This window comes from Pelobates fuscus, chromosome 5 (genome assembly GCF_036172605.1).
Source record: "Pelobates fuscus isolate aPelFus1 chromosome 5, aPelFus1.pri, whole genome shotgun sequence".
NCBI lineage: Eukaryota > Metazoa > Chordata > Amphibia > Anura > Pelobatidae > Pelobates > Pelobates fuscus.
In genome coordinates this window covers 323,501,470-323,528,785 of record NC_086321.1, presented here as the reverse complement: position 1 = coordinate 323,528,785, position 27,316 = coordinate 323,501,470, and the positions used below count along the sequence as shown (strand labels likewise).

Here is a 27,316-nt window from a genome sequence, read left to right as displayed (position 1 = left end):
GGATTTACAAGCTTGTAGTTTTTGGAGGATCCTTATTTTTTTTCTTTTTAGTAGCTGCCACACTTACTGAATATTTTACCCCAGTCCTTAAAATTGCATTTTTTTGGGGTTATACGCTCGTTTATTCACAGAAGGGGGGAGCACTAGAGCTTAGCTTTTCCCTGGGTTTCTGAAGAGATCAACCTTACTTTGTTTAAATAAAGCATTTTTTTTTAATGTGCAGTGAGACCATTTAAAGATCTCACCATTTTCAAGACGTGGGGTAAAATATATCTTAAGGCAAAAGTATAAAGTTTCCAACATGGACACAGGGAGATGTTTAGTTATTGTGTTAGATAGGAAAGCACTAGTTAATCACTTGCTACTGTAAATATTAGCGTCTTGTTAAAGGAGAGGAATTGGTTAATAAAGCAGGAAGATTAGTTTTCAAAGACGGTAAGTAGAAGAGGACATTGCTTCTGTTGGAGGGGTTTAAAACTGAGCAACACAGGGTTAAGAACAGATATATGCGTGTTTATATAAATATGCATGTTAGATATTGCCCATTCATTTTTGGCGGAAGATCTGCCATCTGGTAGAAAGCTAGGAGAACAAGCAAAGATTGGAGGTAGGGAGAGGGGAAAATGTGCTAATATCTTAACGTGTACAAAAACGGCATGATTTAAAGATTTGTTAATCAGAGCTCAAGTAGAAAAAGAAAGATGTTATAAAGCAAAATCTGAATGAAGGAGGGTGTAGAAGTATTAAAAATATAAATAACACGGGTTTATAGCTGTGGGTTATATACCCTTCAGCTTACCACTGTTAATAGATATTACATTTAGGACCGATCTATTAAATGATGTCTTAAAGAAATATTTTCATCTTCGATCTTGTGAAATATGCACACGTACACCAGAGTAGATCGCCACAGAGACAGACAGATGTACACAAATCCTGATTCCACCCTCCTGCAACCAGAAACCTTTATATCAGGTACAAGGAGAAAATATAGGTTTTTCAGCAAAGGTGCTTAGGACCTAATAGAACAAAGCTTAAAAGGAACAAGGAGCTTAGAAACAATACCACAACAACACAGAAGTCTCTTTGGGTAAACATAAATAGATAGAATATAAATTAAGAAAAATTATAATTCCAAGACATCTGCAATAGGGCTGCAGTCTGAAAGTAACACGTTAGAGAGAGGAATACCAGAGAAGGGTGAACAATTGGATCGAGGTAGGAGACAGGAGGGAAGGGTAAAAGTAAGGAGGAGGAAAAAAATTAGTGCAGAAGGTGGAGGCTGAATTACATGAGCCAGCTGGCAGATGTTCAGAGTTGTGAACCTAAAGAGCTGATGTAGATTTTCGAGGATGATCTCAGCAAACAGTTACCTTGCCTGATACATAGTTATCCGAGAGGAGCAGAGCCAATGATGTCAGGAATTAGCATGGGAAGAAACATGCCTCATTAAAAGCTTGTGCCTTCCCAGCTGGCTTAGCCCCCCTACTCTTCCCTCCAACATAGCGAGTAGCCCAAAAGAGGCTCATCATCAAGCATTATCAGAATGTTTTTTCCACAGGCTACACAAGAGAGAGCGAGGGTTGCCTGAGACCCATTACTGCTCTCCGCTAAGCACAAGACTGGTTGTCATGGCAACTGCTGGGGAGTATGAGAAGCGCCTAACTCTGTCCCTAAGGAGACAGAGAATTAACTTATAAGGAGGCTGTCTCATGGCACCATCGAGCTCCCAAGAGAGCACCATAAAAAAAGGACGTCTAAGTTATCGGTATATTTCTCTAACAGGAGGAGTAGGCTAGGAAGAACGGATGCCTAATAAATCTCTTCTCTCGACACCTCTCATATCCCCTGCTGCCATCTGGAAAAAACGCCTGCAAATTATAGAACATTATAATCAATGTGCCTGAATGCAGACAATTCTATCAATAATTAAGAGGTATAATATGGGCACTAGAGGTCAAATGCATTTGAATTATCCATTCAGGTTTGTTGTCAATCATTTTATTGTTAAAATAGGAAGCTTATATTTCAATTATAGGTGGGCTAGTAGGTGTGTTAGTAGTTTATGCAAGGCATGCATTCCCATAAGAGGTTAGAATTAGTTAAGGGTATATTTGCTTCAGCTGTGTCTATGGTTTCAATCACTTAACTTACCAAAGGTCTCTGAGTGTTAAAAAGAATGAAACAAAGGAAAAAGAAAGTTTGTTAACCACTTCTCTTTCAGGACAGAAGAAAAATTAAAATAAATACAAAACACAAAACCAAAAAAAGCACAGATCACACACAGAGGTGAAAAAAAGAAAAAAAAAATCACATTTCACAGACAAGGACAGGCAGGAAACGCTTTATCTATTTAAAAAAATATATTTATATATTTTCAGAGAATAATGCTCATTTTGCACGGCATATTATTACGTAACTGAAATTGAAGCAGCACTGAAATTATTACGGAGCAGAAAATTTGAACTTAACACGCTAGTAACCACATTCAACAAAAGTGAGATTATTATTATGTAGTGCAAATTTGTTGAAACGTATAACCGTAGCAAAACTGGATACATAATGTTAGAAAACCACACACGCTAATTTACATATCAGAAAAACACACGGTTAGAGACAAGCCAAAATCCAGTTCTCCGTGGCTGCATGTATACGGACTACTGAGCACTGTAAAAGAGCACAGGATCTTAAATGGTTGAATTTGTGCCAAATATAATTTTTCTGGGATTGTAACCCAAACAATACTGAATTCTTTAGCAGTGGAGTGGGGCTGATAACTAAATTATTTATTTATTTTATTTATAAAATATTTTACCAGGAAGGATACATTGAGATTTCTCTTGTTTTCAAGTATGTACACGTAAGACACATAAAATGCTTATTAAAAGGAAAAAAATGAAAGTAAAAGAAAAAAAATTGATAAAACAGGTCCAGAAGTGGCCCACACGCTCTCTAAAGCGGATGTACATAAATCCTTTCACTTTAACCCCAAATCATGGCAGGGGTATTGGTATTCACAGTGTAAGTAACCTGACAAGCATGATTTACTAATACCCACATTGTACAAACACAAAACAAAGGCTGGCCCCGGCTTTCGGCACACTTCTAGCAGACAGAAAACTGTCCCTTCCCCACCCCCACCAATCCAAAGGGAGGCTGAAGGAGCCGCTTTGTTAGACTGAAGAAGCTGAACTGATTTATGCATCTTGTTCTGTGGATGTTAGGACTACAAAGGATTAAAAGAGTTATTGTATTTAGAGCAGAAATGTCAGGCTTAACATGGGAGACAGACGTTTATGGAAAATTTGTGTGTGCCGAATATCCATTTGTGCACTAATCAGATTGTGTGTTTTCCATATTTAACACTTTGATTGAGAACCATGACAAGACACGTCAACTTGCTCTGGAAAGAAAATGTAAATGTGATACACAAATCAAGTATAATTAAGAGAGAAAGGGATTGGAATTATTTCCAGGAGTTAGCGAGCCGAACAACGATCGCTTGGGCAGAAAACCAGGCAGCACAGGAAACAGATATATAGCAAAGACAAGAGATTCTGGAGAGATTGACAAAGCTATTGCTCAGGTTTGACGCTGAGAAAATATTTGCTGTTGTTTCAGTAGACTGACTACTTTGATGTAATGCTGGCAACATCGAAAGCACAATCCCTGCGTTTAGTGCAGTTTTATTCGTTTTTTTGTTTTGGTTTTTTTGAAGCATTTATTTCCACAGAAAACTGGCTTTTAATTTGAGCTGTATTTTTTCCTCTGAATATTGCTGTAGCTGACAGAGGTGGTTGGTATTAAACGTAAGAAAATAAATGAAAAATAGGTGCAGCTAGACCAGTATGTCTCTACCAACCATTTGTATTCAGATGACTAGAAGAAACATTTGTGGAGGCGAGAATCAGCTACACTTGTTTTAATATTGCATTACATTGTGGTGGCTGATACATGAGAAGAATGTGCTCTCCTTTGATCATTTATTTATTAAACAGTGAATTGTGAACAGAACTGCAAAATTTAGGCTCAAGTAGTTGATCTGGAAAAATGATCACATTCAGTTTTCAATTCAACACAATTTGCAGTTTAGTGAAAAAAAACCTACAGCAGCGATAACACCGAACAGCAAAAATCCGCAGAGAGAAGCTAATAAGGAATGGTGGTAGGTGTTGGTTTTAAAAAAAATAATATACTAGCACTGTGTCACTTTTGCATGTGCCATTCTGCTTATCCCAACTATAGAAGACGATGCTGCCCAAAGGGTTAAACTACATAACATGACAAGGGTTTGCATCAGACACCACAAAATAGACCTCCTTCGTAGACACACATTGAAGATTCTTTTTTTGAAAAAAAAATAGATACTTGCTTTAATGATGGTTAGAATACACTTAGAACTGCTTAATGCAAGAAACCCTACTCTGCAGGAGAAATTATGTAAAAATGGGCGATAGTTTCAATATGCAAGGTGTAACCGAATATATTGACAAGAATAAACCAGCACAGACAAAAAAATTATCAAGCAACTGCAAGTGGTGCATTTAATTGTATATAGGTTTGTTTTTTTTTGGTTTTTTTTGTTTTTAAAGATTTCAGCTATTTGCGATAAATTATGCAATCAAAATGAAAGTTCAATGAGAACAGTTGGGAAGCCATCGGGTTAATAAAACGCAAGAGAGGAAAAAAAGATGGCATGATTAAGCTTATTTACTTTGGCAGGGTATACATATATTTGCCTTTGTATCCTGAACTCATGTTATGAATGGCCGCACAAGGCTATTCCATAAAGTGTGGATTTTCAGGAATTAAAAATGAATGTCACAATTTAGACAACCTGAACTGGAAGCATAGCTGAGATTTGGAGATTTGTTTTTCCCCAATTTGGCAATTTTTGTCATAAAACCTGAAATTCACTTTGTATTCCTGATGCACACTTTATGGAAGCATATTTTATGCCTGGGTTGATTCCATACACTTGGAACTGTAAAGAAATAAAACAAATTTAAGGCCAAAACTGTTGAAAAAATAAAAACAAATACTAACGTAGCTAATAACGTAGCTATTTTTGCAGCACATACATTTTGGCCTAACATTTCTTACCCTTTCACCACTGTTGTGGTAAACTACCTCTTTTTATGTAACTGCCCAAAGAATTTGTAACCAAAAAGTTTTGCAGGTGAAGAAAGAGGAGTGTTTCAACAAATATATAATTCAGCAGTTATATATATATATCGTATAGGACAAATGTCACCATTTGTAATATAATAATCATTTCATAAAGTTTCAAAAGGAAAACTATTTAAATTTTTTTTTTTTTTTAAACTCATGCCTACCTTTAGTATATGACATGATACTTTTGCCTCATACATGTACCGTGGTCTAGACCGTGTTTGCAAACCGGGCAGTTATTCTCTATGGTATTACACTGCTTCAGTGCCTAGAGGGAAGCAAGGCAGACCATAGAGTTTTCAAACACTGTCCAACCGAAGATGCATGCATAAGGGCAAAGGATCCTGTCATATACTAAAGGTAGGGATGAGTTTTTCCTCAGAAATGGTACCGGGAATTGAGAATTTTCTAGTCAAGAAACATCAACACATCTCCCTTGACCAGAGCCACATTGTCCAACGGCAGACATTGCTACGGGATCCCTTGCTTGCCCATGAAGCATCCTGAGACCTCCAGGAGGATGTGAATCAGAATGACATTCAGGGACACAAAGCCCCAAGGCTCTGGGGAAATATGTTAAGGCCCCTTTGCGTTTAATTCAACCTTCTTTTAATGCAAAGAAATTAGTCATCCATTTACCTGCAAAATGAATCTTGTATCAATAAACAAATGGAACACCTACAACAGATACAAAAAGAATCTTCTTCAATGTATTGTTGCATGATGTATTTGGCTCACCAGATTTAAGCTGTCTGATTCTCCCATTACTTGCAGCAGGATCAACAGGGAGGAAGTCTTTAAACCAAGTTATTTCAGGGTCCGGGTTTCCACTGGCAGCACACAACATGGTGGCTGTTCTTGTGCGCTCTACCACCTTCAACTGGGGACCCATATCAATATTTGGAAAGCCATGGGGCAACTGGTCCTCTATAATGCAAAGCATGTACAATTTGATTAGTGGAAGGGTCTTTGATTGTATTGATTAAAAAGAATAATGATGATAAAGCTATTTATAAATCCAATGTCTTAAGAATATATTCAGACAATACAGATCGACCCAGCAGACAGTTCTGTTCAAGTAATGAATGGTAGAAAAAGATCTCTACCAACAATACTAGGTGACTTAGATAAGTCTTCCACATAGGATCATTTCATAATAGGTGTAATAATTTAGCACAAACAAACAAACAAACAAACAAGCAAAAAAAAGTGTTTAAACAAGCTGCAATAGTGAAGAGGCAATTTATCTACTCTATATTGGCCTTGTTTAAGATTTAGCCCTGAGGCATAATAAAAATGAAGGAGAGGATTCAGTAAATGTTATTTATTCTTTTCTGGATTGGAAAATTACACACTGTGCTGCAGGGATAAGCATTTTCCTGAGTGCCACACCAATCAATTTCTTTTATTTAATTATATAGAAGGACTTAGAAAAAATAAAGTGCACAACACATGTTATAGTTTATGGAAAATCAATGCTAAATTAAAAAATATATATATTTAACAATAATAATCAAGCAATTTTACATTTTTACATTGTTATCATTTTTTATCATTAGACAAATAATCAAACAGGGACTATGCTTTCTGATTTATTCTCATTCTGTGTGTCCTGAACAAATTCATGGTTCTTTAAAATTGCCTTCGGATTGACAGAATGGGTATTATTAGCCTGCTTCAAAAGCACGAACAGGATTATGCAAAATGTATCCTAAAATTTGTTACCTCTTAAAACTGTGAGCTTGGCACTAACTGTATCTTCACCGTGAGCATTCTGCGCAACACATTCATACGTGTTTTCATCTCGTGGCGTCCGCAGAGGTTGGATACGTAGAACGGCCCCAGCTCCCTCATCAAATTCAATAGTCTATTGAGGAAAAGAAGGGATAAAAAATTAAAATAGGCTAGTGCAGACATTGTTTAAAACCAGGAAGCCTGGCTAGCGTAAGCTGATTGATCTTGAATGTCCACTTACATGCAATAATATATTATTTTTAAAGGTGTTCATTAGCGAAAATTATTGATATTCAATTCAATTCTACATATTCTATCCAAGAGTCGTAGGGATTTATCACATCAGCATGACATAACATGATGAAACTCATATTGGATTTTGTAAAAACAATGACACAAGTATGATGTAAATCTTGTCTTGCAGTGGTTTGCTAAGCAAGAAAATAATGAAGACAAAGCATCACGCCTTGCAACTGTCCGCATAATAGCCATTTTCTGCTGTGATCTGCATGCACAGTCTTATCAACCAATAATCTTTGCATAAACCGATGTTCAGTTGCTGGCTGACATTATGTGTGTCAGCACAATAGTGTAAGTGTCAGCTCAGCCACACATTTGTGGCTATCCAGTATGCCCTATGCATCCTTCGCGAGCTAGAGGAGGAACAACAAACCCTACATAGAAAATATTTTTTAAAGAGAGATATGAATTGTTGTGTGAAGCACAAACCTTCTTAATTCGGGGTGTTACACGAATACCAATGGGCTTTGCGGTTCCAGTCATTCAAATTGCCCAATCATATCAGAGGTCATATTTAATTCTAAAATTAGGTCTAGAAAGTTAATTTCTGTTCTATTCAGCTCCAGTTAGAAAATTATTTGCTTTGGCCCATATTTTTAGTTGTTTAATTTAGCTATAGTGATACAGTTACATAGTAACATAAGAAAAAGGAGGAGGGAGGGGAAAACGCAAGTCTATCAAGTTCAACCTCTCACACATGTTTTTATGCTGTTTTTATGATTCAAAAAAAGATGAAAAACACCATTTTAAATGATTGTCAATTGTAGATTAACTGTTCCCACACATATTAATTTAGTATTCTGTAAAAAAAAAAAAAAAACAACAAAAAAAAAACACAACAAATCAAACATGCCTTTTTGGGAAAAAACAAAAACAAAACCCCAAAACAATTGATTCTGACAAAGCTTATTTGACATAATTATATTTCTTGAATTATATTATATTATTGAATTATACTGTAAAGAACACTTTTCTCTGTTGTCGGTTAAACTGCCTTTCTTCCTGGCTCAGTGGATGACCTCTTATCTGTTGTATATTCTGGCTAATGAACAGGTTACTGGATAGCGGTTTGTAATTACCCTGAATATTTTTGTATGGTGCCATCATATCCCCTGAGATTGTCTAAAGAAAACAAATGCTGTTTTTCTAACCTTTCTTTCTTCATAACTAACATTTTCAATTCCCCTTAATTTTGCAGCCCGCCTATGCATAGTTTCCAGTTTCGTGCCCCTAATTGTCCCCAAATCCTGCTGGATCATCTACAGTTGCAAGAAAAAGTATGTGAACCCTTTGGAATGATATGGATTTCTACACAAATTGGTCATAACATTTGATCTAATCATCATCTAAGTCACAACAATAGACAATCACAGTCTGCTTAAACTAATAACACACAAAGAATGAAATGTTGCCATGTTTTTATTGAACACACCATGTAAATATTCACAGTACAGGTGGAAAAAGTATGTGAACCCTTGGATTTAATAACTGGTTGAACCTCCTTTGGCAGCAATAACTTCAACCAAACATTTCCTGTAGTTGCAGATCAGACGTGCACAACGGTCAGGAGTAATTCTTGACCATTCCTCTTTACAGAACTGTTTGCGTTCAGCAATATTCTTGGGATGTCTGGTGTGAATCGCTTTCTTGAGGTCATGCCACAGCATCTCAATCGGGTTGAGGTCAGGACTCTGACTGGGCCACTTCAGAAGGCGTATTTTCTTCTGTTTAAGCCATTCTGTTGTTGATTTACTTCTATGCTTTCTGTCATTGTCCTGTTGCAACACCCATCTTCTGTTGAGCTTCAGCTGGTAGACAGATGGCCTTAAGTTCTCCTGCAAAATGTCTTGATAAACTTGAAATGTCTTGATAAACATGAAATTCATTTTTCCTTTGATGATAGCAATCCGTCCAGGCCCTGACGCAGCAAAGCAGCCCCAAACCATGATGCCCCCACCACCATACTTCACAGTTGGGATGAGGTTTTGATGTTGGTGTGCTGTGCATCTTTTTCGCCACACTTAGTGTGTGTTTCTTCCAAACAACTAAACTTTGGTTTCATCTGTCCTCAGAATATTTTGCCAGTACTGCTGTGGAACATCCAGGTGCTCTTGTGCAAACTGTAAACGTGCAGCAATGTTATTTAAGGACAGCAGTGGCTTCCTCTGTGGTATCATCCCATAAAATCCATTCTTGTTTAGTGTTTTACGTATTGTAGATTCGCTAACAGGGATGTTAGCATTTGCCAGTGACTTTTGTAAGTCTTTAGCTGACACTCTAGGATTCTTCTTCACCTCATTGAGCAGTCTGCGCTGTCATCTTTACAGGACGGCCACTCCTAGGGAGAGTAGCAGCAGTGCTGAACTTTCTCCATTTATAGACAATTTGTCTTACCGTGGACTGATGAACATACTTTTTCCACCTGCACTGTGAATGTTTACATGGTGGGTTCAATAAAAACATGGCAACATTTCATTCTTTGTGTGCTATTAGTTTAAGCAGACTGTGATTGTCTATTGTGGCTTAGATGATGATCAGATCACATTTTATGACCAATTTGTGCAGAAATCCATATCATTCCAAAGGGTTCACATACTTTTTCTTGCAACTGTAAATTTTGGTCTTGTGGTCTGAAGTCCAGATTTCATTCCCTGGTGTCCCGGTTCCATGTACACTAGGGAATTCACAGCAGGCTGATCTACCAGTAAAGTGGCCAGCCTTCCACCCTTTAAAGGCAGGGATAATCTCTTTTTAGGCAGGTCTGCCCTTTTGGGCGGAGCCAGTTATGTAATCGCATCACTGGCTCACCCTCTTTTCTCCCCTCTCACCATCGTAGGGCTTTCTAAAGTTGGGAGGGATGTCCTCTATAGAGAAGGAATATCCTTTTCATAATGTATTAGTTTACCTAATTTTGAGTCATTGGAAAACAAATAAACAGATTAAAGTGAACCTGTCATGACAGATATAGATTAGCAGTTTTCTAACCATCTGGCTTGACTCATGTTATACAAGTAAGTGTTTCTTCCCATGTTTTCAGTGGGTGTTACACTTGCTGTAATACACAAGGCACACTAATCGTGTATACCTCAGTTTGGGATGCACAAACATGCTTCCCACACCAGGTCAGAAGTCCCCAACACTTTATTTTGGCTTTGTGTAAATAAAACATATGTGTTTACTCTCTAATTTCAGATTACCTGTCCAAAGCTTCTGCAATAAATCATTCTGGCTGTTTCTCTATTCTCTCCTGCTGCTAGTGCTGCTTTCACACAGAACCTGCTCTCCCTCCCTATTTCCCCCTGCAGGCATTGATTTCCCTTAGTCTGAATCCAAGCAGGAAAGACACCCAGAGGTGGGTTTCCCTAATAACAGACATGGCGAGCGCAGCTTTCTTATCTCTGTACTCTTCCACACAGGTTTGGGATAGACTGAACTGACTTAGAGGAGAGGGAAAGGGCTGTTTTTTAACTTCTGATTTTAGAGAAAATGTATCGCTTTTTACCAACTTGAACATTTCCCATTTACAACTATTCTCTGCACTGATTGACTCTCTGCATTGTCAATCAATGTTTTAACAGGACAATAATCTTCATCTAAACCAACTGATTTCAGTGTGGTTTAATCTGAAACTGTATCAAATATCTTCGCACAATCTAAGTAGATCACATCCACTGCGACATCTTAAAGTATATTTCTGCTCACTTTTTCATACAAGAAAGTTAGGATATTCAATGCTGTGTTAGTTGTTCGGCATTTTGAATCATATTAAAATGTGTGCATTTCCTTTAAACTCATGTCTACATTGGCAAGATTGATTTGGTCAAATCTGTTAATAAATAATAAATAAAAAAAATGCACTTTGCGAGAGCTTCACCAGTGAAAATTGGGTTATCTTTAATAGGTTCTGTTACAGGTTTATTAATATTTAAGGACAAAGTGACTCATCTGATGGCTAATGAGACTTCACACTGAGACAACAATAATTAGTTGAGGACGAAAGTGAGAGTTATTTTATAACTAGAATTACAGGGTAATTTGTTTATAAAACACTTAAAAAGTATATAAACGTATGTTGTTCCAAGTCTGAAAAAAAGTGTTTTGTGTAAATACAGTAAATGTACTTCTAGGTTATGTTCTATCTCGTTTAATGATTCTCAGCATATCAACTAATAAATAATAAATGCTAATATGCGGCACAAGAAGAACAGTCACTTATGATGAGATAAAAAAAATAAAGTTGCAAATTGTTGGTAAACATGCTGTCAGGAGAGGACATGGTGTTTTTTTTTGTAAATCTGTTAAATCTTAACATTTCCCATGATGCTTGGAAAGTGATATTTATTGCGATTTAATAGTAATACTTTATGAGACGACTTGTAGTTTCACAGCAATTAATGGGCATTTCTGGCAAATGTCGAAAGATTCAGCAGAGACAGCCCTTGTTGTCTTCCATGCATCATTCTCGTATGTGTGCTTGGGGACAACAATGTGGACAATTTTATGGCCACATGCTCACAATTATTCTTTATTTGTGTTAGATACTGGCAGCTAAATTTACCCTAAATCTATTACTTATTTCAAGAAAGTGCCTTTTCCCTATTAGTGAATGAGTGTTGTCTGATTGAAAAAAAGTCAACACAAAAGAGGAAGTTCGTTAGTTTTTTCTAATATTTGGCATCATCCAACACATTGGACAACATGATTGTTGGGGACAACAGCCCCTGATTATGTTACTACATGGCTTTTCATAAAGAGTACGTGTTAAAGGGAAAAGTAGTGGCTGCTTTTGCTAGTGTTTACCGGGTTTAATATGCATACACAAAAGATGTCCAGTGTTTTAGACACTTCATACACCAGTGTGCAGAGTTGAGAACAAAGCTAGAAGCCGCGATTAAATAGACCTTTTTTTTCCCTTAAACAAAATAGTAAATAAAAATATACAGTATCTCACAAAAGTATATGCAGTGCAAATTCAGATGTAATTTCATTGACAAAATAAATATTACATTTTTGTAACTATTGTATTATCTTTTCATGTGACAACACTAAAGAAATGACACATTGCTACAATGTAAAGTAGTAAGTGTACAGCCTGTGTAACTGTGTAAATTTGCTGTTCCCTCAAAATAACTCAACACAGAGGCATTAATGTCTAAACCGTTGGCAACAAAACTGAGTACACCCCTAAATGGAAATGTCCAAATTGGGCCCAAAGTGTCAATATTTTGAGTGGTCATTATTATTTTTCAGCACTGCCTTAACCCTCATAGGGCATGGAGCTCAGCAGAGCTTCACAGGTTGCCACTGGAGTCCTCTTCCACTCCTCCATGACGGACCTTGCGCTCCCCCACCTTCCGTTTGAGGATGCCCCACAGATGCTCATCGGGTTTAGGTCTAGAGACATGCTTGGTCAGTCAACTTTACCTTCAGCTTCTTTAGCAAGGCAATGGTCGTCTTGGAGGTGTGTTTTGGGGTCGTTATCATGTTGGTATACTGCCCTACGGCCCAGTGCTCTGCTTCAGTATGTCATAGTACATGTTGGCATTCATGGATCCCTCCATGAACTGTAGCTCCCCAGTGCCGGCAGCACTCATGCAGGCTCAGACCATGACACTCCCACCACCATGCTTGACTGTAGGCAAGACACACTTGTCTTTGTACTCCTCACCTGGTTTTCGTCACACACTCGTTGGCACCATCTGAACCAATTAAGTTTATCTTGGTCTCATCGGACCACAGGACATGGTTCCAGTAATCCATGTCCTTACTCTGCTTGTCTTCAGCAAACTGTTTGCGGGCTTTCTTGTGCATTATCTTAAGAAGAGGCTTCCTTCTGGGATGACAGCCATGACCAATTTGATGCAGTATGCGGCACATGGTCTGAGACAGGCTGACCCCCCACCCCTTCAACCTCTGCAGCAATGCTGGCAGCACTCATACATCTATTTCCCAAAGAAAACCTCTGGATATGACACGGAGCACGTGAACTCAACTTCCTTGGTCGACCATGGCGAGGCCTGTTCTGAGTGGAACTTGTCCTGTGAAACCGCTGTGTGTTCTTTCCCACCGTGCTGCAGCTTAGTTTCAGGGTCTTGGCAATCTTTATATAGCCTAGGCCCCAGGCCATGTAGAGCAACAATTATTTTTTTCAGATCCTCAGAGAGTTCTTTGCCATGAGGTGCCATGATGAACTTCCAGTGACCAGTATGAGAGTGTGTGAGAGCGATAACCAAATTTAACACACCTGCTCCCCGTTCACACCTGAGACCTTGTAACACTAACGAGTCACATGACACAGGGGAGGGGAAATGGCTAATTGGGCCCAATTTGGACATTTCCATTTAGGGGTGTACTTTTGTTGCCAACGGTTTAGACATTAATGGCCGTGTGTAATTTTGAGGGGACAGCAAGTTTACACTGTTATGCAGGCTGTACACTTACTACTTTACATTGTAGCAGAGTGTCATTTCTTCAGTGTTGTCACTTGAAAAGATATAATAAAATATTTACAAAAATATGAGGGGTGTACTCACTTTTGTGAGATACTGTGTGTATGTATATATATATACACATATATATATATATATATATATATATATATACACACACACACACACACACATTTTTTTTCAATGAAATGACATCTGAATTTGCACTGCATATACATGATTACAGTAATTCCTACTATGAATAAATGATCATGCATGTTTTTTCAGCCCAATGATCGTCTGATATATAAATCATTAGAAAGGGATGAAGGGACACATTTTTCTTCTAAAGAAAATGCTCTAAGCACCATAACTATAACAGCTTGTTGTAGTGGCAATGGTGCCAAGAGTGCCCTGGTGGCTAACAGTTTGACAATTTAACTGGAGTCTACCAGACGCTAGTCACCTCCTACTCAATGGAGTTTCCATTAGTTTTCCTGAACTAAACCCTGCCGTGCATGGGCAACTCATTGGCTGAGAGTGTCAGCATTACTCTGAGCCAATAAACTAAGAATAGCATTGTTTGACTACTACCATTTATAATGGGGGATGCTACAGCACCCCTGGCACCATAACCAAGACGGTGTTTTAAAGTGGTTATGGTGATTGGTGTATTCATTTAAGATATTGTGTGCACAAAGTCTGTCCATAAATACTAACAGCTAAAAATAGGTATATAAAATAATAAAAAGGGGAGACAAATAGAATCTGTCATCTTTTAATATGTATGATGGTATGAGAGAAGATATTAGCATAATATTATACAAATATTCAAATCATTTAAGCAAATCATCACAATTAAACTCTAAGCAGGAAAGGGCAGCGTGGCTAGAACCTTAAAATTAATAGTATATTTAAGGAAATTGGAAAGAACAAAAATCGACAATCAATAAGAATCAATTAACCCCATTATAAAAATTCTGACAATTTGCCTGTATTTCATGCGGATCCCAAGTATTGCATTCTCGAATTCTTGAAGTTGAAGTAAACCCCAAATAAGGTCCACTTTCACAGTTACGTAGTATTGCTCTATGTCTTTTAAAGTCAAACTATGTACTATGACCTTCAAATACAAATATTAATGTATTTCATTTAATTTAAAATCTTTCTTTGTATGTATCATGGTTCAGTAACGGTTTTGATTTGATTTCAAAATGCATTTTGTCTTCATGGACACATTGAGGGGCTATTCAAAATAATTTTATTGTTCTTGAGAAGAGATTCCACGATGACATCTTACCTAGTTATAGTCACAGGTATTTACTTATATTCGTGCCATTTTATTAGAAAATGCATGAAAATATTTACTGTTGCTTAAAGACAACAGTTGATTTCACAAATTTGTCCCGAACTGAAGTCCTGTGTTGGACAACACGAAAACCAACAGTGATTTAGACACACCTATTAGTCAGTGCCAGTCGGTTGGGCCTTGGCTATTTTTTTTTTTTTACCAACAGTATATTAAGTATTGTGTATCCACAGGATAGTAAATCAACAAGCAGGTCAGCAGCAAACAAATACAATTCAGTGCTGTGGCATTAGCCTTAGAAGCCCAACTAAAGAGGAAATTGGAAGCAGGTGTAATCTGGTAATAGGATCCCTCCGGTCTAAATGCAAAGTAATCAAAATGGAATAGTATCAATAGTAGAAGAGCTAGCTAGCTCATGGGAATGGAGTGAAAACATGAAATCCACCCAGGGCCTGATAAACAGTCTCCAGAACTGGGGAAAGTATGAATTCTCATCCAGAGATTGATTCCTCTTGGACTTCCGTAACATATCCCTCACCACTACCTTTGGGTGTGTGTCTGTATGTCTGCTTGTGTCTGTGTGTGTCTGTGTGTGTGTCCACCTCAATCCTCCTATAGTTTATCTGTATCAGTCTTTCCTCCCTCTTGCATTAGCATTTTGTTCCAGCTCTCGAGCAGTCTTTTCCTATGTATACTCAATCTATTTTCATGTTCCATTTCCAGCTCTATTTATTGATCTGTTACTTTCATATACTTTCTACATTCCAATCTCTCATAACAATTTATTCCAGTTTTTTTTTTTTATGTCCGTTAAAAAAAGTCACAGTAGGATAATTCACAGTAAAAAAGGTAACCCCACCCCTAAGGATATCCCTCTGATAATATCAGTACTTTTATCAACAGATGGATTTCCGATGTTAAAATAGTAGAGCGTTATGTGACTACATTAAAATGACTAAATATGCATGTAATGGCACAATATCTTGTAAGGTGTTTTCAAACTTTACATATCATGTTTTGTCTAAATGACTGACTTAAATGTTTTTTTTGTCGTTTTCTTTTTTTTTTTTTTTTTTTTTTTTTTTTTTTAAATCGCTTACATTTGCTTCAGTAAATTAATTAAAATAAATAAATCTTTTCACATTTCTGTAATGCCCTTATAGATTATGTTGTCAGTATGCAAAAGTCATGTATTGTCAGTTAATACATGTTTTAAAATGGCCTGTTTGCAGCAGATGTTGGCTCTAAAAGTTGATTGGGGATATACACTAAACTGTTTCCCCCTGCCCCACCCATAAGCATTTGTTGTGGGCCATTATTTTATAAAGGGGGTGAGGGTTTGTGGGCCAACTCTCAAGCCTCTACGCATGGGCGGTGGTTGGTAAGATTTAATAATCATTGGTTCATTGATATGCTATTATCACCACCCCACTCTTGCCACCCTGTGGGGGTGGAAAGTTTTAAAACAACGGGACGGTTGACATGCAACTGACTAACACCCCACCCATGGAGTTTATGTGGGCAGGTATTAATACAAAGATTTGGGCGTGGACAGTTACATGTCCACTCCTAAACACCCACCCAAGGGCTGTCAATGGGGGGTTATAAATGACATAAGAAGAGTTGACATGCCATTGTCCAACACCCCAAAAGTGTGAAACACATCCCCTTAGGGTGGCTAGGGCATTGGAGACCCCAAAATAGGAAAACCTACCTACGCCCACAAACCAATAATAGATATACTTCCTGATATTAACATGGAAGTCATATTGAACTCCATAGCCTCCACATTATTCACCCTCGTGTCCCTGACGTCTTTCTTTGAACCAACAGCCAGTGAACAAGAAGTTTGGATTTGCCAGGCCTGAATCAGAGAACAAATATTTTGTTATATGTCCATTGGCCGTTTCGGAGTACGGAATTTCGGACAAGTCTATATTACCAATTAGACAGCCTTTTTCATCTGCCCTTCTCACCAGTTGAGAACCTGTTTGAGTAAGCCAAGATTTTATTTTGAGCTTACCAGGCTGCGTTTTTTGGCGGTAGAGCTAGTGTTTGGCCTTTTTTCCCTGAAGACCCAGAACCTATATATATGTGACTCCATGGGTGTACCGCTTTTAGGGATTTTAGGTTCTGTTCTAATCCCTCTCCTTGTGAAGTTGACAGTGCTTTATGTTGGGTACTACACACACAGCCAGGGTTCTGCCTCTTTAGCTTAGAGACCCAATAAACAGCATCTATGCAAAGGTGACTTCCCGAGTGTTCCCTTTTAAGTGTCCAGGGTCTGATTCAAACTCTCTGAAGAGATAAAAGTGTTGTGGAGCTAGCTGCACAGACTGTCTGGTAGAGAGTGGGCAGTACTATTTATAGTAATTTCACAGTTAGTATTTCAGTCCTTTCTGCTGTGAAGGGAGGCTATGGTTATTAATCATAAGAAGAACATTTTGATAAGTATGAAACACCTTCCCAATAACCAGTGTTCTCAACAGAATTATCACTCTAATATTTTCCTTCCTCTTTGACTGATAGCAAGAATAGTTTCAAATGCAAACTTGTTTACTATGTGGTATGCTAATTTGTGTTTCCCTACAGGTAGGAACAGAGTGATATCTGAATATCATGACTTTACAAACAGGAAAGTAAATATGGTTTTATCTATTATAGAAACATAGAATGTGACTGCAGATAAGAACCATTAGGCCCATCTAGTCTGCCCAATTTTCTAAATACCTTCATTAGTCCCTGGCCTTATCTATATAGTTAGGATAGCCTTATGCCTATCCCACGCATGCTTTAACTCCTTCACTGTGTTAACCTCTACCACTTCAGGTGGAAGGCTATTCCATGCATGCACTGCCCTCTCAGTGAAGTAATACTTTCTGATATTATTTTCAAACCTTTTCCCCTCTAATTTAAGATTATGCCCTCTTGTTATGGCAGTTTGTCTTCTTTTAAATACAGTCTCCTCCTTTACGGTGTTGATTCCTTTTATGTATTTAAAAGTTGTTGTTTTTTTATCATATCCCCCCGTCTCGTCTTTCCTCCAAGCTATACATGTTAAGTTCCTTTAACATTTCCTGGTAACTTTTATCCTGTAATTCATGAACCAGTTTACTAGCCCTTCTCTGAACTCTCCCCAAAGTATCAATATCCTTCTGAAGATAAGGTCTCCCGTACTGTGTACAATCCTCCAAGTGGGGTCTCACCAGTGTTCTGTACAATGGCATGAGCACTTCCCTCTTTCTACTGCTAATACCTCTCCCTATACAACCAAGCATTCTGCTAGCATTTCCTGCTGCTCTATTACATTGTCTGCCTACCTTTAAAGTCATCAGAAATAATCACCCCTAAATCCCTTTCCTCAGATGTTGAGGTTAGGACTCTATCAAACATTCTATACTCTGCCCTTGGGTTTTTACGTCCAAGATGCATTATCTTGCACTTATTTACATTGAATGTCAGCTGCCACAGATCTGACCATTTTTCTAGTTTACCTAAATCATTTGCCATTTGGCTTATCCCTCCTGTTACATATCAACCCTGTTACATATCTTTGTATCATCAGCAAATATTAAATTGTATTTGAATTGTTCTGGAATGTAAAAGGCAGTATACATTTGTATACATTATTGTGTGAATAAAGGGGTTGCATGCCCTAAGAATGATAAGAAATTGTTACATTATCTACAACAGATCGCTTGAATGATCACTGATGGACTCTGTTTTGTTGTTTGGAAAATGGTTAACTCAAAACAACAATCTATTATTTAGTTGATATGTAATCCACTGTACATTTTAGTTACATTACATACACTCACCAACATGTTTACAATATGGAACACTTTTAAATGCTTAGCTAAAACAAAATAAGCTACATAGACTTCTAAACCATCATCTGCTGTATTTCTTGTGTGTGTAAAAAAACCCCCAAAGTATTAGAAAGAATAAAAACAAAGTGCCTCTGTCACCTTTTGGGGTCTTGGCATATTTTGCAGAGACCCCAGATGGTGACTACTCTGCTTGCTGTGCGGTGACCATGGGGGGCCGGAAAAGGTAGTGATTACCTAAACTTGTCCCTCACGGACGTTGCCATCTTCTTCCTCGAGGTCCTCTTCAGCTTCTGGCTCTTCATTTGCCCGTAGCTTTTGTCAGTGCTGTAATCTTGCCATGTGCAATAGTACAACACTAATGTCTACGGAGGATTCAGTAAGAAGGTGGAAATCTCCATAGAACCATTTTCCCTCCAGTTGCCACATTAGCCCTGCCTTTTGTCAAGCTTTGCCAGGCACAGAAAAAAAACACACAATACAAAGTAGTGTCTTTTGTGATTTTTTTGACTGGGTTGGTATTTCAATGACATTCCAACACAGTCTTTGTGAGCATGTCATATAGAGGTCATCTTCATGAAATCCTCTGTTTTTTTGGTGTGTGTGTGTGAGAGAGGAGGAAGGGGATTTTATTGTAATTTTAACATTAAAATCAGACTTATGGCTATATAGTTCCCTACTATCGGGGCCAATACAAACCATTGTGTGGAAATCTATTCACAAACCGGACTTTACACGAGGTCATGCGTTTAGACTGGAAGAAAGAAGCTTTTGTCTAAGGCAAAGGAAAAGTTTTTTTACTGAAAGAACAATAAGGATGTGGAATTCTCTGCCTGAAGAAGTGGTTTTATCAGAGTCCATATAGATGTTCAAACAGCTACTAGATGCATACTTGCAAAAACAGAATATTCAAGGATATAATCCTTCAATGTAGGGTAATAACTGCTTGATCCAAGGATAAATCTGACTGCCATTCTGGGGTCAAAAGGAATTTTTTTCCTAGCTTGTTCCAAAATTGGAAGTGCTTCAAACTGGGGTTTTTTTTTGCCTTCTTTTGGATCCACAGCAAAAAACAAATGTAAGGAAGGCTGAACTTCATTGACGCAAGTCTCTTTTCAGATGTTACTATCTCTCAGCGGTTTCACAGAGTAATACCACAAACAGTTTCTCAGACATTTGGAACTATCCTGAGGATATTTCCCTACTCAGTTGGCACAGTAAGTATTTGTTATCAATTTTGTGTAAGGATTTACATAAAAGCTGGATAATGTACAGAAAACATCCCAGCACAAATGCCAGAGTGTCAAGCAATATGGAAATTACAGACAAATGGACAGTAGTAGTCAACAGTTTGAAATCAAATTAAAAACACATGCTAACTATTTTAGATCGTACATGGACATACAAGGTCCAATAGTATCTTATATGATCATTTGTACCGAAATTATTGAAATGTTCACATATTAATTCTTTATGGTACAAATTACAGCTGGACCGAAGCAACTTGTATTTAAGCCAGTGTATAGCATTAAATCCGACTCTTTCAACTGATGGTGCATATACCCCCTGTGGTACATGAGATTGATCTAACATGAAGTACTTGATTGAAAGAATGTAACAGTCAATACAACAGAATTGTTTGTAAACTAAAATCAATATGAAACAGAATTGGCCTACAGTACTTAGGGGGTGCATTTAGGGGGAAAAAAACAACACATTCTCAGATGAGTTTCATGTAAAACCAATCTTTCACATTGAATTTAAAGAGACACTATAGTCACCAGAAGCACTACAGCTTAATGTAGTGGCTCTAATGTCTATAGCATGTCCCTGCAGGCTTTTCAATGTAAACACTGCCTTTTCTCAGAGCTGCCTAGTAGCAGTCACTCAGGTCCTAGTCTAGCGCAGCATAGTGTGCAACACTGGCATTCAGCGTCTCCACGTCCTGCATGGAGGCACTGAAGTTCTCCTAAGACATACATTGATTCAATGTATCTCTATGAGGAGATGCTGAATGGCTCAATGCAGAGTATTTTATGGGAAAGCATTTGATTGGTTGAGATCATTGAGGTTGATGATCTCAGCCACAGAGGGGGGCGTGACCTTAATAGTTTAACACTAGAGTTTTAGGAATACAGGTTAGTATTCCTGACACTATAGTGTACTTTTAAAAGATAGTATCTTTTTAGTAGAGATTGCGGTCTCATTTCTTGCTTTTGATTAAAATGCAGCTTCTAAACAATTAACAGGCTGCCTATGGAAGCATAGCCATTTTGTGTCTATTTATTTAAGATACACATATACAGGAGGTTTATCTAAGAATTGTGTTCTAAAAAGGGTTTTTACGTATTAAAGTCAAGCAATCACCGTGGAAACTAGCATAACCAGCAGGCACATTCCATTGTCCTTTTTAAATTTTTGCACCACTTAGAACACAACAATTTGATAAATCCTCCCCTATACAAAAATAAATACTCAACCCAGCATATATAAATTCCAAATTATATATTTACACAGCAGCGTGAGTTACATGTTGCTTAATTTTATGGCAAGACAGGAGGCTTCATATTTGCTTTATCTTTCTTTACTGATCCTCCCAGCAGCAAAGAGTTAACAAAAGTATAAACAATTCAACCAATCAGAGTGTATAACAGTATTATATGATGTCATCAAGCTCCTCCCAATTCCTCTTTCTTTGCTGCTTGCCTCCCAGGTGAGTCTACTCCAATTATATTGCTGTATCATTTAGCTTTTAATACAATATTTTAATTAAATTTATTAATAAATGGTCAAATATTTTAACACTCTATTCACCTATCACTTTAACAACACTTTCTGTGTAAACCAACATTCATGCTCTGTTAACTTCACTTTTCTTTCACATCTTAAGCTACCTTTTCAGCTTTTCTAACCAACTTTTTAATTAGTTGTTTCCTTTAAATCGCCGGATTTTCTCGCGACTCAATTATTACATTTACACTTCTATTCATTTCTCCGCCGTTTACCGCGCTTTTCCCTGCGTTTCTGAGGGAGACCGCGGTCTTAGCCGTTCAGGCTTCCTGTCAGTGCCGCGGACTCCATTTCCCAGGAGTCCGCGGCTCAGTTTCGCGCCCTTTGCGGCACCCCGCCCGTTCGCATCTGCACTTACCAAGTGCATTTTTTTCCCGCCTTTTTACTGGCGGCTGCCATTTTAATTCGCGTTTCAGTGCCATCAGTTCAGCAACCAACTCGCCTGACATCGGATCTGGTAAGTAACTTATTTCTCTACTTTTTATAGCACCTTAAAGTGCTAACACCCTATATTTCATTTATTGATTTTGCCTTGCATGCGCAGACCGTGCCGTGCGCACCGTCATACGTGCTGGCCCTATTGGCCAATTTGGCTTCTTCTGGTCCAATTTGCATTTTAATTTAGGTTGCCAGATATGTATTATAACATAGATTGTATATAGGTAGGTCTGTAAATTCAGACCGCATCATTTTCGAGCGCTCCAAGTGGAGTTTTGCTCGTTTTGTGGCTGTGTATATTACACATAAAGTTTATTTGCATTCCAGCTTGGTTGGCAAATGCGCACACCGACCAGCCGCACGTCATCACGTATGACGGTGCGCACGGCACGGTCTGCGCATGCGCCATCATTAAATGGCGGCCGGACCGGCAGATTTAAAAGAAGAAGAGAACCAGCAAGAATCCAGCAAGCTCCTGAGGAAGTCGACATCGACGAAACGCGTTGAGCATCTACAAGATCCCTGCACTTTTGGTATAGCAGTCTTTTTTCTACATGCACTTTATTTTATAGTATTTGTGTACCTTGTGCTGCCTTTAGCTCATGGAGCAATATTATTAACATCCTGCATTTCTGCACTTGGCACTTTACTATAATTCAAGCTTCTTGTATGTTTATAGCTGCTATCCTTAGGGGTTCTTGGCCAATTTGGCTGTGTATTTACTTTTAATTATTTTATTATTCTGTACGCATTGTGCATGTTGCACTTTTGTGTACTATTGTCTCAAATAAAGTGGACTTCGTATTTCCACGGATAGTTTTTCATTTATGGGATTATCCTGAATTATACTATTATATATCTTAGTGATTGTGGCGCCCTGTAGTCTGAAGTAGCGTTCAGACATTGTGTCCAATCCTCCTTGCGCAGGGTTTTTCGTTCTCAGCCAGGTCGTTTTTCTGGGAGAGCTGGACGTTATAGAGGCCGAACGAACAGCAGAATTGCCTTCACAGGCTACAGGCCTCGCCCTTCAGAAAACTATTGGCAATCGGGACAAACCCGTCCCTACCACAGGCAACTATTCACTAATAGAGGGTCTATCCGGGGACGTGGATCTGCCTCCCTACGCGGAAGAACTGCTCCAGGTAATAAATCTCCCTTTTTTCAATGTACCTATAGCAGGTCGATTAACCATTTTTTTCCAACAGTGGGAACTACTTTCTCAGGATCCATGGATCCTACACACAATCCAAGGGTTCAAAATAGATTTCCTTTCCACACCCTTCCAAGACACCCCACCTACACCACCTACACCACTACAGATGTCTGCATCAGACAACCTGACACTACAAACAGAACTGTGCAAGCTTGTGGAAAAAGGGGCAATAGAAAAATCCCCGTTCCCACATACTTTTCTAAGCAACATTTTTCTGGTCCACAAAAAAACTGGAGACCTACGCCCAATTATCAACGTAAAAAACCTGAATCACTTTGTTAGGTATCGCCACTTCAAGATGGAGGGCATCCATCTACTCAGGGACCTCCTTTGCGTGGGAGATTGGTTCTCCACATTCGATCTCAAAGACGCATCCCTCACAGTTCCTATTGCTCGCAACCATCAAGCTTTCCTTCAATTCCTCTGGCAAGAGGAAATCTGGCAGTTCACATGTCTCCCGTTCGGACTATGCTCCGCACCATGATGTTTCACGAAACTGATGAAACCAGTGATGGCGCTACTCCGATGACAGGGGATTCGGTCCATCATATACTTGGACGACATCCTGATATTGGCACAGGACGCAGACCTCTTACGACATCACACGGACATGACGACGGCCTTACTACAAACATAGGTTTTGTAATAAATTTCCAGAAGTCAGCCCTAGAACCTTCCCAAAAGGTTCAGTTTCTGATAGATTCCGTAGAGGCGATTTTGCAACTACCCTCCGCCAAAATCATATTCATAAAAAAAGACATTCGCAAATTGTTATCAGCCCATCAGATTCGCTTACGCGATCTGGCCCATACTATAGGCCTACTGTCCGCCTCTATTCAAGCCATCTACCCAGGACCTTTACACTACCGAGCCATGCAACGGCTCATGACATATTACCTGCACCGTTCCACCTCCTACGATAAGTACATCTACCTGACAGACAAAGTTCGTATAGAACTTCACTGGTGGCTTCACAATATGGAAGCCTGGAATGGCGAAACCATCTTCGGATCACAACCAGATTTAATTCTGGAATCCGATGCCAGTCTCCTGGGATGGGGCGCCACGTGCGCCCAAGGATCCACCGGGGGACTATGGTCCCCCTCCGAACAAGCACTGCACATCAATTGTCTGCAGTTTCGCAAAAGACTGTTTCAATTGTTCACTAATACTGCGCATGGACAACGTCTCTGCAGTGCGCTATGTGAATTGGTTAGGAGGCTCCCGATCCAAGCTACTATCCGACCTTACCAAGAATCTCTACCAATTCTGCCTAGAGCGGAATTTATCCATCAGAGCGGAATGTCTTCCGGGCACGGACAACCTAGTCGCAGATTGGTTCTCTCGCCATTGGAGGGATGTAAGCGACTGGCAATTGGACCCCCGCTTGTTCCATCAAATTCACTGCCTTCGCGGGCCCCTTACACTGAACCTGTTTGCATCCCGTCTGAACCGCCAGACGGAAGCCTTTATCAGCTGGCTCCCAGACCCCCAGTCATGGGCAGTCGACGCCTTTCTACATCCTTGGCCGGAGACAGGAGCTTATGCGTTCCCACCTTTCTCCATGATCCAACGCACCCTTTACTGGGTTAAAATCCCTAGTAGTGACAATAGTCCTTGTCACTCCACTATGGAGAGCCCAGACTTGGCTTCCAACCCTGTTAGAATTGTCGGTGAATTGTCCAATTCTACTACCTCGATCCCCCGACATCCTCAGGAACCCAGCAGGGCACTGTCATCCACTCGCCCTTCAGAACCGGCTCCAACTTGTAGCTTGGACCGCTTCAGGGGATCTTGGAATGTCTCAGGACTTTCAGAGACAACTCAGGCTCTCCTATGGGACTCCTGGGCCCCAGGCACTAGACGAGCTTACCTCGCTGCATGGAAGACATGGGTTAGCTGGTGTTTGGCAAGGGATACCGATCCCTTTTCAGCACCTCTGACGACCATCCTAAACTTTCTGTTTATCCTATTCGATCAGGGCAAATCCTATCGGTCAATTAATGTTTATAGATCAGCTAATTCTGCGGCCCATAGCCCCATTGACAATGCATCAATAGGGAAACATCCTTCAGTCTGTAGACTTTTACGAGGGATCAGGCTAGCCAGACCCCCTCTTCCTAAATACTCCTGCTTCTGGGATGTCACTCAGGTCTTTTCTCTTCTAGAATCCTGGCCTTCTAATGAGAATTTGACGCTATGTCAACTCTCGGCCAAACTGGCCTTACTCCTATGTCTGGTATCCTTCCGTAGGGTCTCTGATATTCGAGCATTTGATTTCCACGCAGTAATCTTCTCGCCTGAAGGCGTTAAGTTTCACATCACCAGACGAACAAAAACTAATTCTTCCTCCGTATTCTACCCTTACTTCCCAAACAGACAGTCACTCTGCGTGGCGCTCTGCGTAAGGCACTCTCTAGATGCCACAGCCACTCTACGCCCCCCTACGGGACCCCTCCTCATGTCCTATGTCAAACCACATAAACCGGTATCAGCCCCCACCGTCGCACGGTGGATCAGATGGATACTAGCGCAAGCAGGTATTGACCCAGCTTTTGGTGCTCATTCAGTCAGAGGAGCAGCCGCATCCTCAGCCTTTCGTGCGGGTAGCTCACTCTCAGACATTTTATCATCTGCAGATTGGTCCAGAGAGTCTACTTTCCGTACATTCTATTTCAAACCTATGCCACAAGCCACATCTTCTATCATATAGGAGCGTTAAAACAGCAAATATGAAGCCTCCTGTCTTGCCATAAAATTAGGGATTATTCTAGCTTTAGTGACTGAATAATCTTAATTTTATTAACGACAGGAGGCGAATATTTTCCCGCCCTTCTTCCCCACCCTAAGGTAAGTTATCACACGTCTCTAACCATTTTGATTTCAGGCACATTTACACATCACCTGTCATGGGTTTTACATCACTACATTCTAACCAAGTGTTTGATATTCTTAACATTATCTTACATAAAATGTAATGAATAATTGTTCTCAGTACACATGCCATAACTTGCATTCAACTAGTATGAGAACCTATACACCTCATGATTTTCTATTCTTCCCTTTAGTGTGAAACAACCTAACGCTTGGGTCACATGGATTCATCAACCCTACCGAAGTTTACACGGTTGACTACAACAGGACATCGAACTAATCCACAGTTCTTAATTATGGTTCTATTGTCGATACACAGATGTCGTCGGCTTCAGCAAGAAAGAGGAATTGGGAGGAGCTTGACATTATATAATACTGTTATACACTCTGATTGGTTGAATTGTTTATACTATTGTTAACTCTTTGCTGCTGGGAGGATCAGTAAAGAAAGATAAAGCAAATATTCGCCTCCTGTCGTTAATAAAATTTAGATTATTCAGTCACTAAAGCTAGAATAATCTCTAATTATTATGCATGTCTGTAACTGTTATCTAGTCTACAAAGTGTGTTAACTGTTGGTTAATTAGTAGGCTCTTCTGTATGCGTGTTAATGAGACACTGCTTTAATTTAACCTAATACCAATTATCGCAGCCATAAAGAATTTAAATACATATTCATGTATTACTATCTTTGCACCCCTTAATCTGTGCTATATATCTATTGATTCTCTAACACAGCTGCTAGAAATTTGTATATGTAAATATAATAATATAAATATATATAGACAGACATATAAATTAAAAAGCAACATGAAGCTTTAAAGTCTCTTTTTACCTTCTACATTCAGGGGTCAAATCTGAGCATTGGCATAAGCTATGTAATCATCTTTTGTTTTTTGGCAACAAAATGCTGAGCTTATCGCCATCCGTATTATTATCATTTTATTTAGAACACACATATACAAAACAGTGTACAGCGAGTAAATAAAAGATACAAGTAATTGACAAAACAAGCTGCCAGACAGGAACAGGGGGTCATGAGAGCCCTGTTTAATTGGAGGCAAGGGTGAATACCGGGCAGTGAACTTGTGTCACAAGCAAAAGTTCTTTAGCTGAGCTCGACTGCGAAAAAACACAATACATTGTGTAGGATTTGAACACATAGCAGAGGGAAAAGCATAGCTAAGGAAAGAGGAGGAAATATCGCAAGTTAAAATGCCCTCTCTCCAAC

The 27,316-nt window shown here is 39.1% G+C and overlaps 1 protein-coding gene across 14 annotated transcripts in view; it reads right to left on the bottom strand.

The window, feature by feature from the left end:
- Positions 1 to 27,316, bottom strand: part of PTPRS (protein tyrosine phosphatase receptor type S) — a 359,172-nt gene that overhangs the window by 86,744 nt on the left and 245,112 nt on the right. For 13 of the 14 annotated variants that reach the window (XM_063455600.1, XM_063455601.1, XM_063455599.1 and 10 more), the window contains 2 exons: positions 6,898 to 7,039; positions 5,911 to 6,099 (listed from right to left, as the gene is read on the bottom strand). In XM_063455600.1, the coding sequence (XP_063311670.1) occupies positions 5,911 to 6,099; positions 6,898 to 7,039 (331 nt within the window). Of the gene's footprint in view, positions 1 to 2,154; positions 2,164 to 5,910; positions 6,100 to 6,897; positions 7,040 to 27,316 lie in introns of all 14 variants that reach the window. The other variant, XM_063455611.1, reaches the window with a different exon arrangement.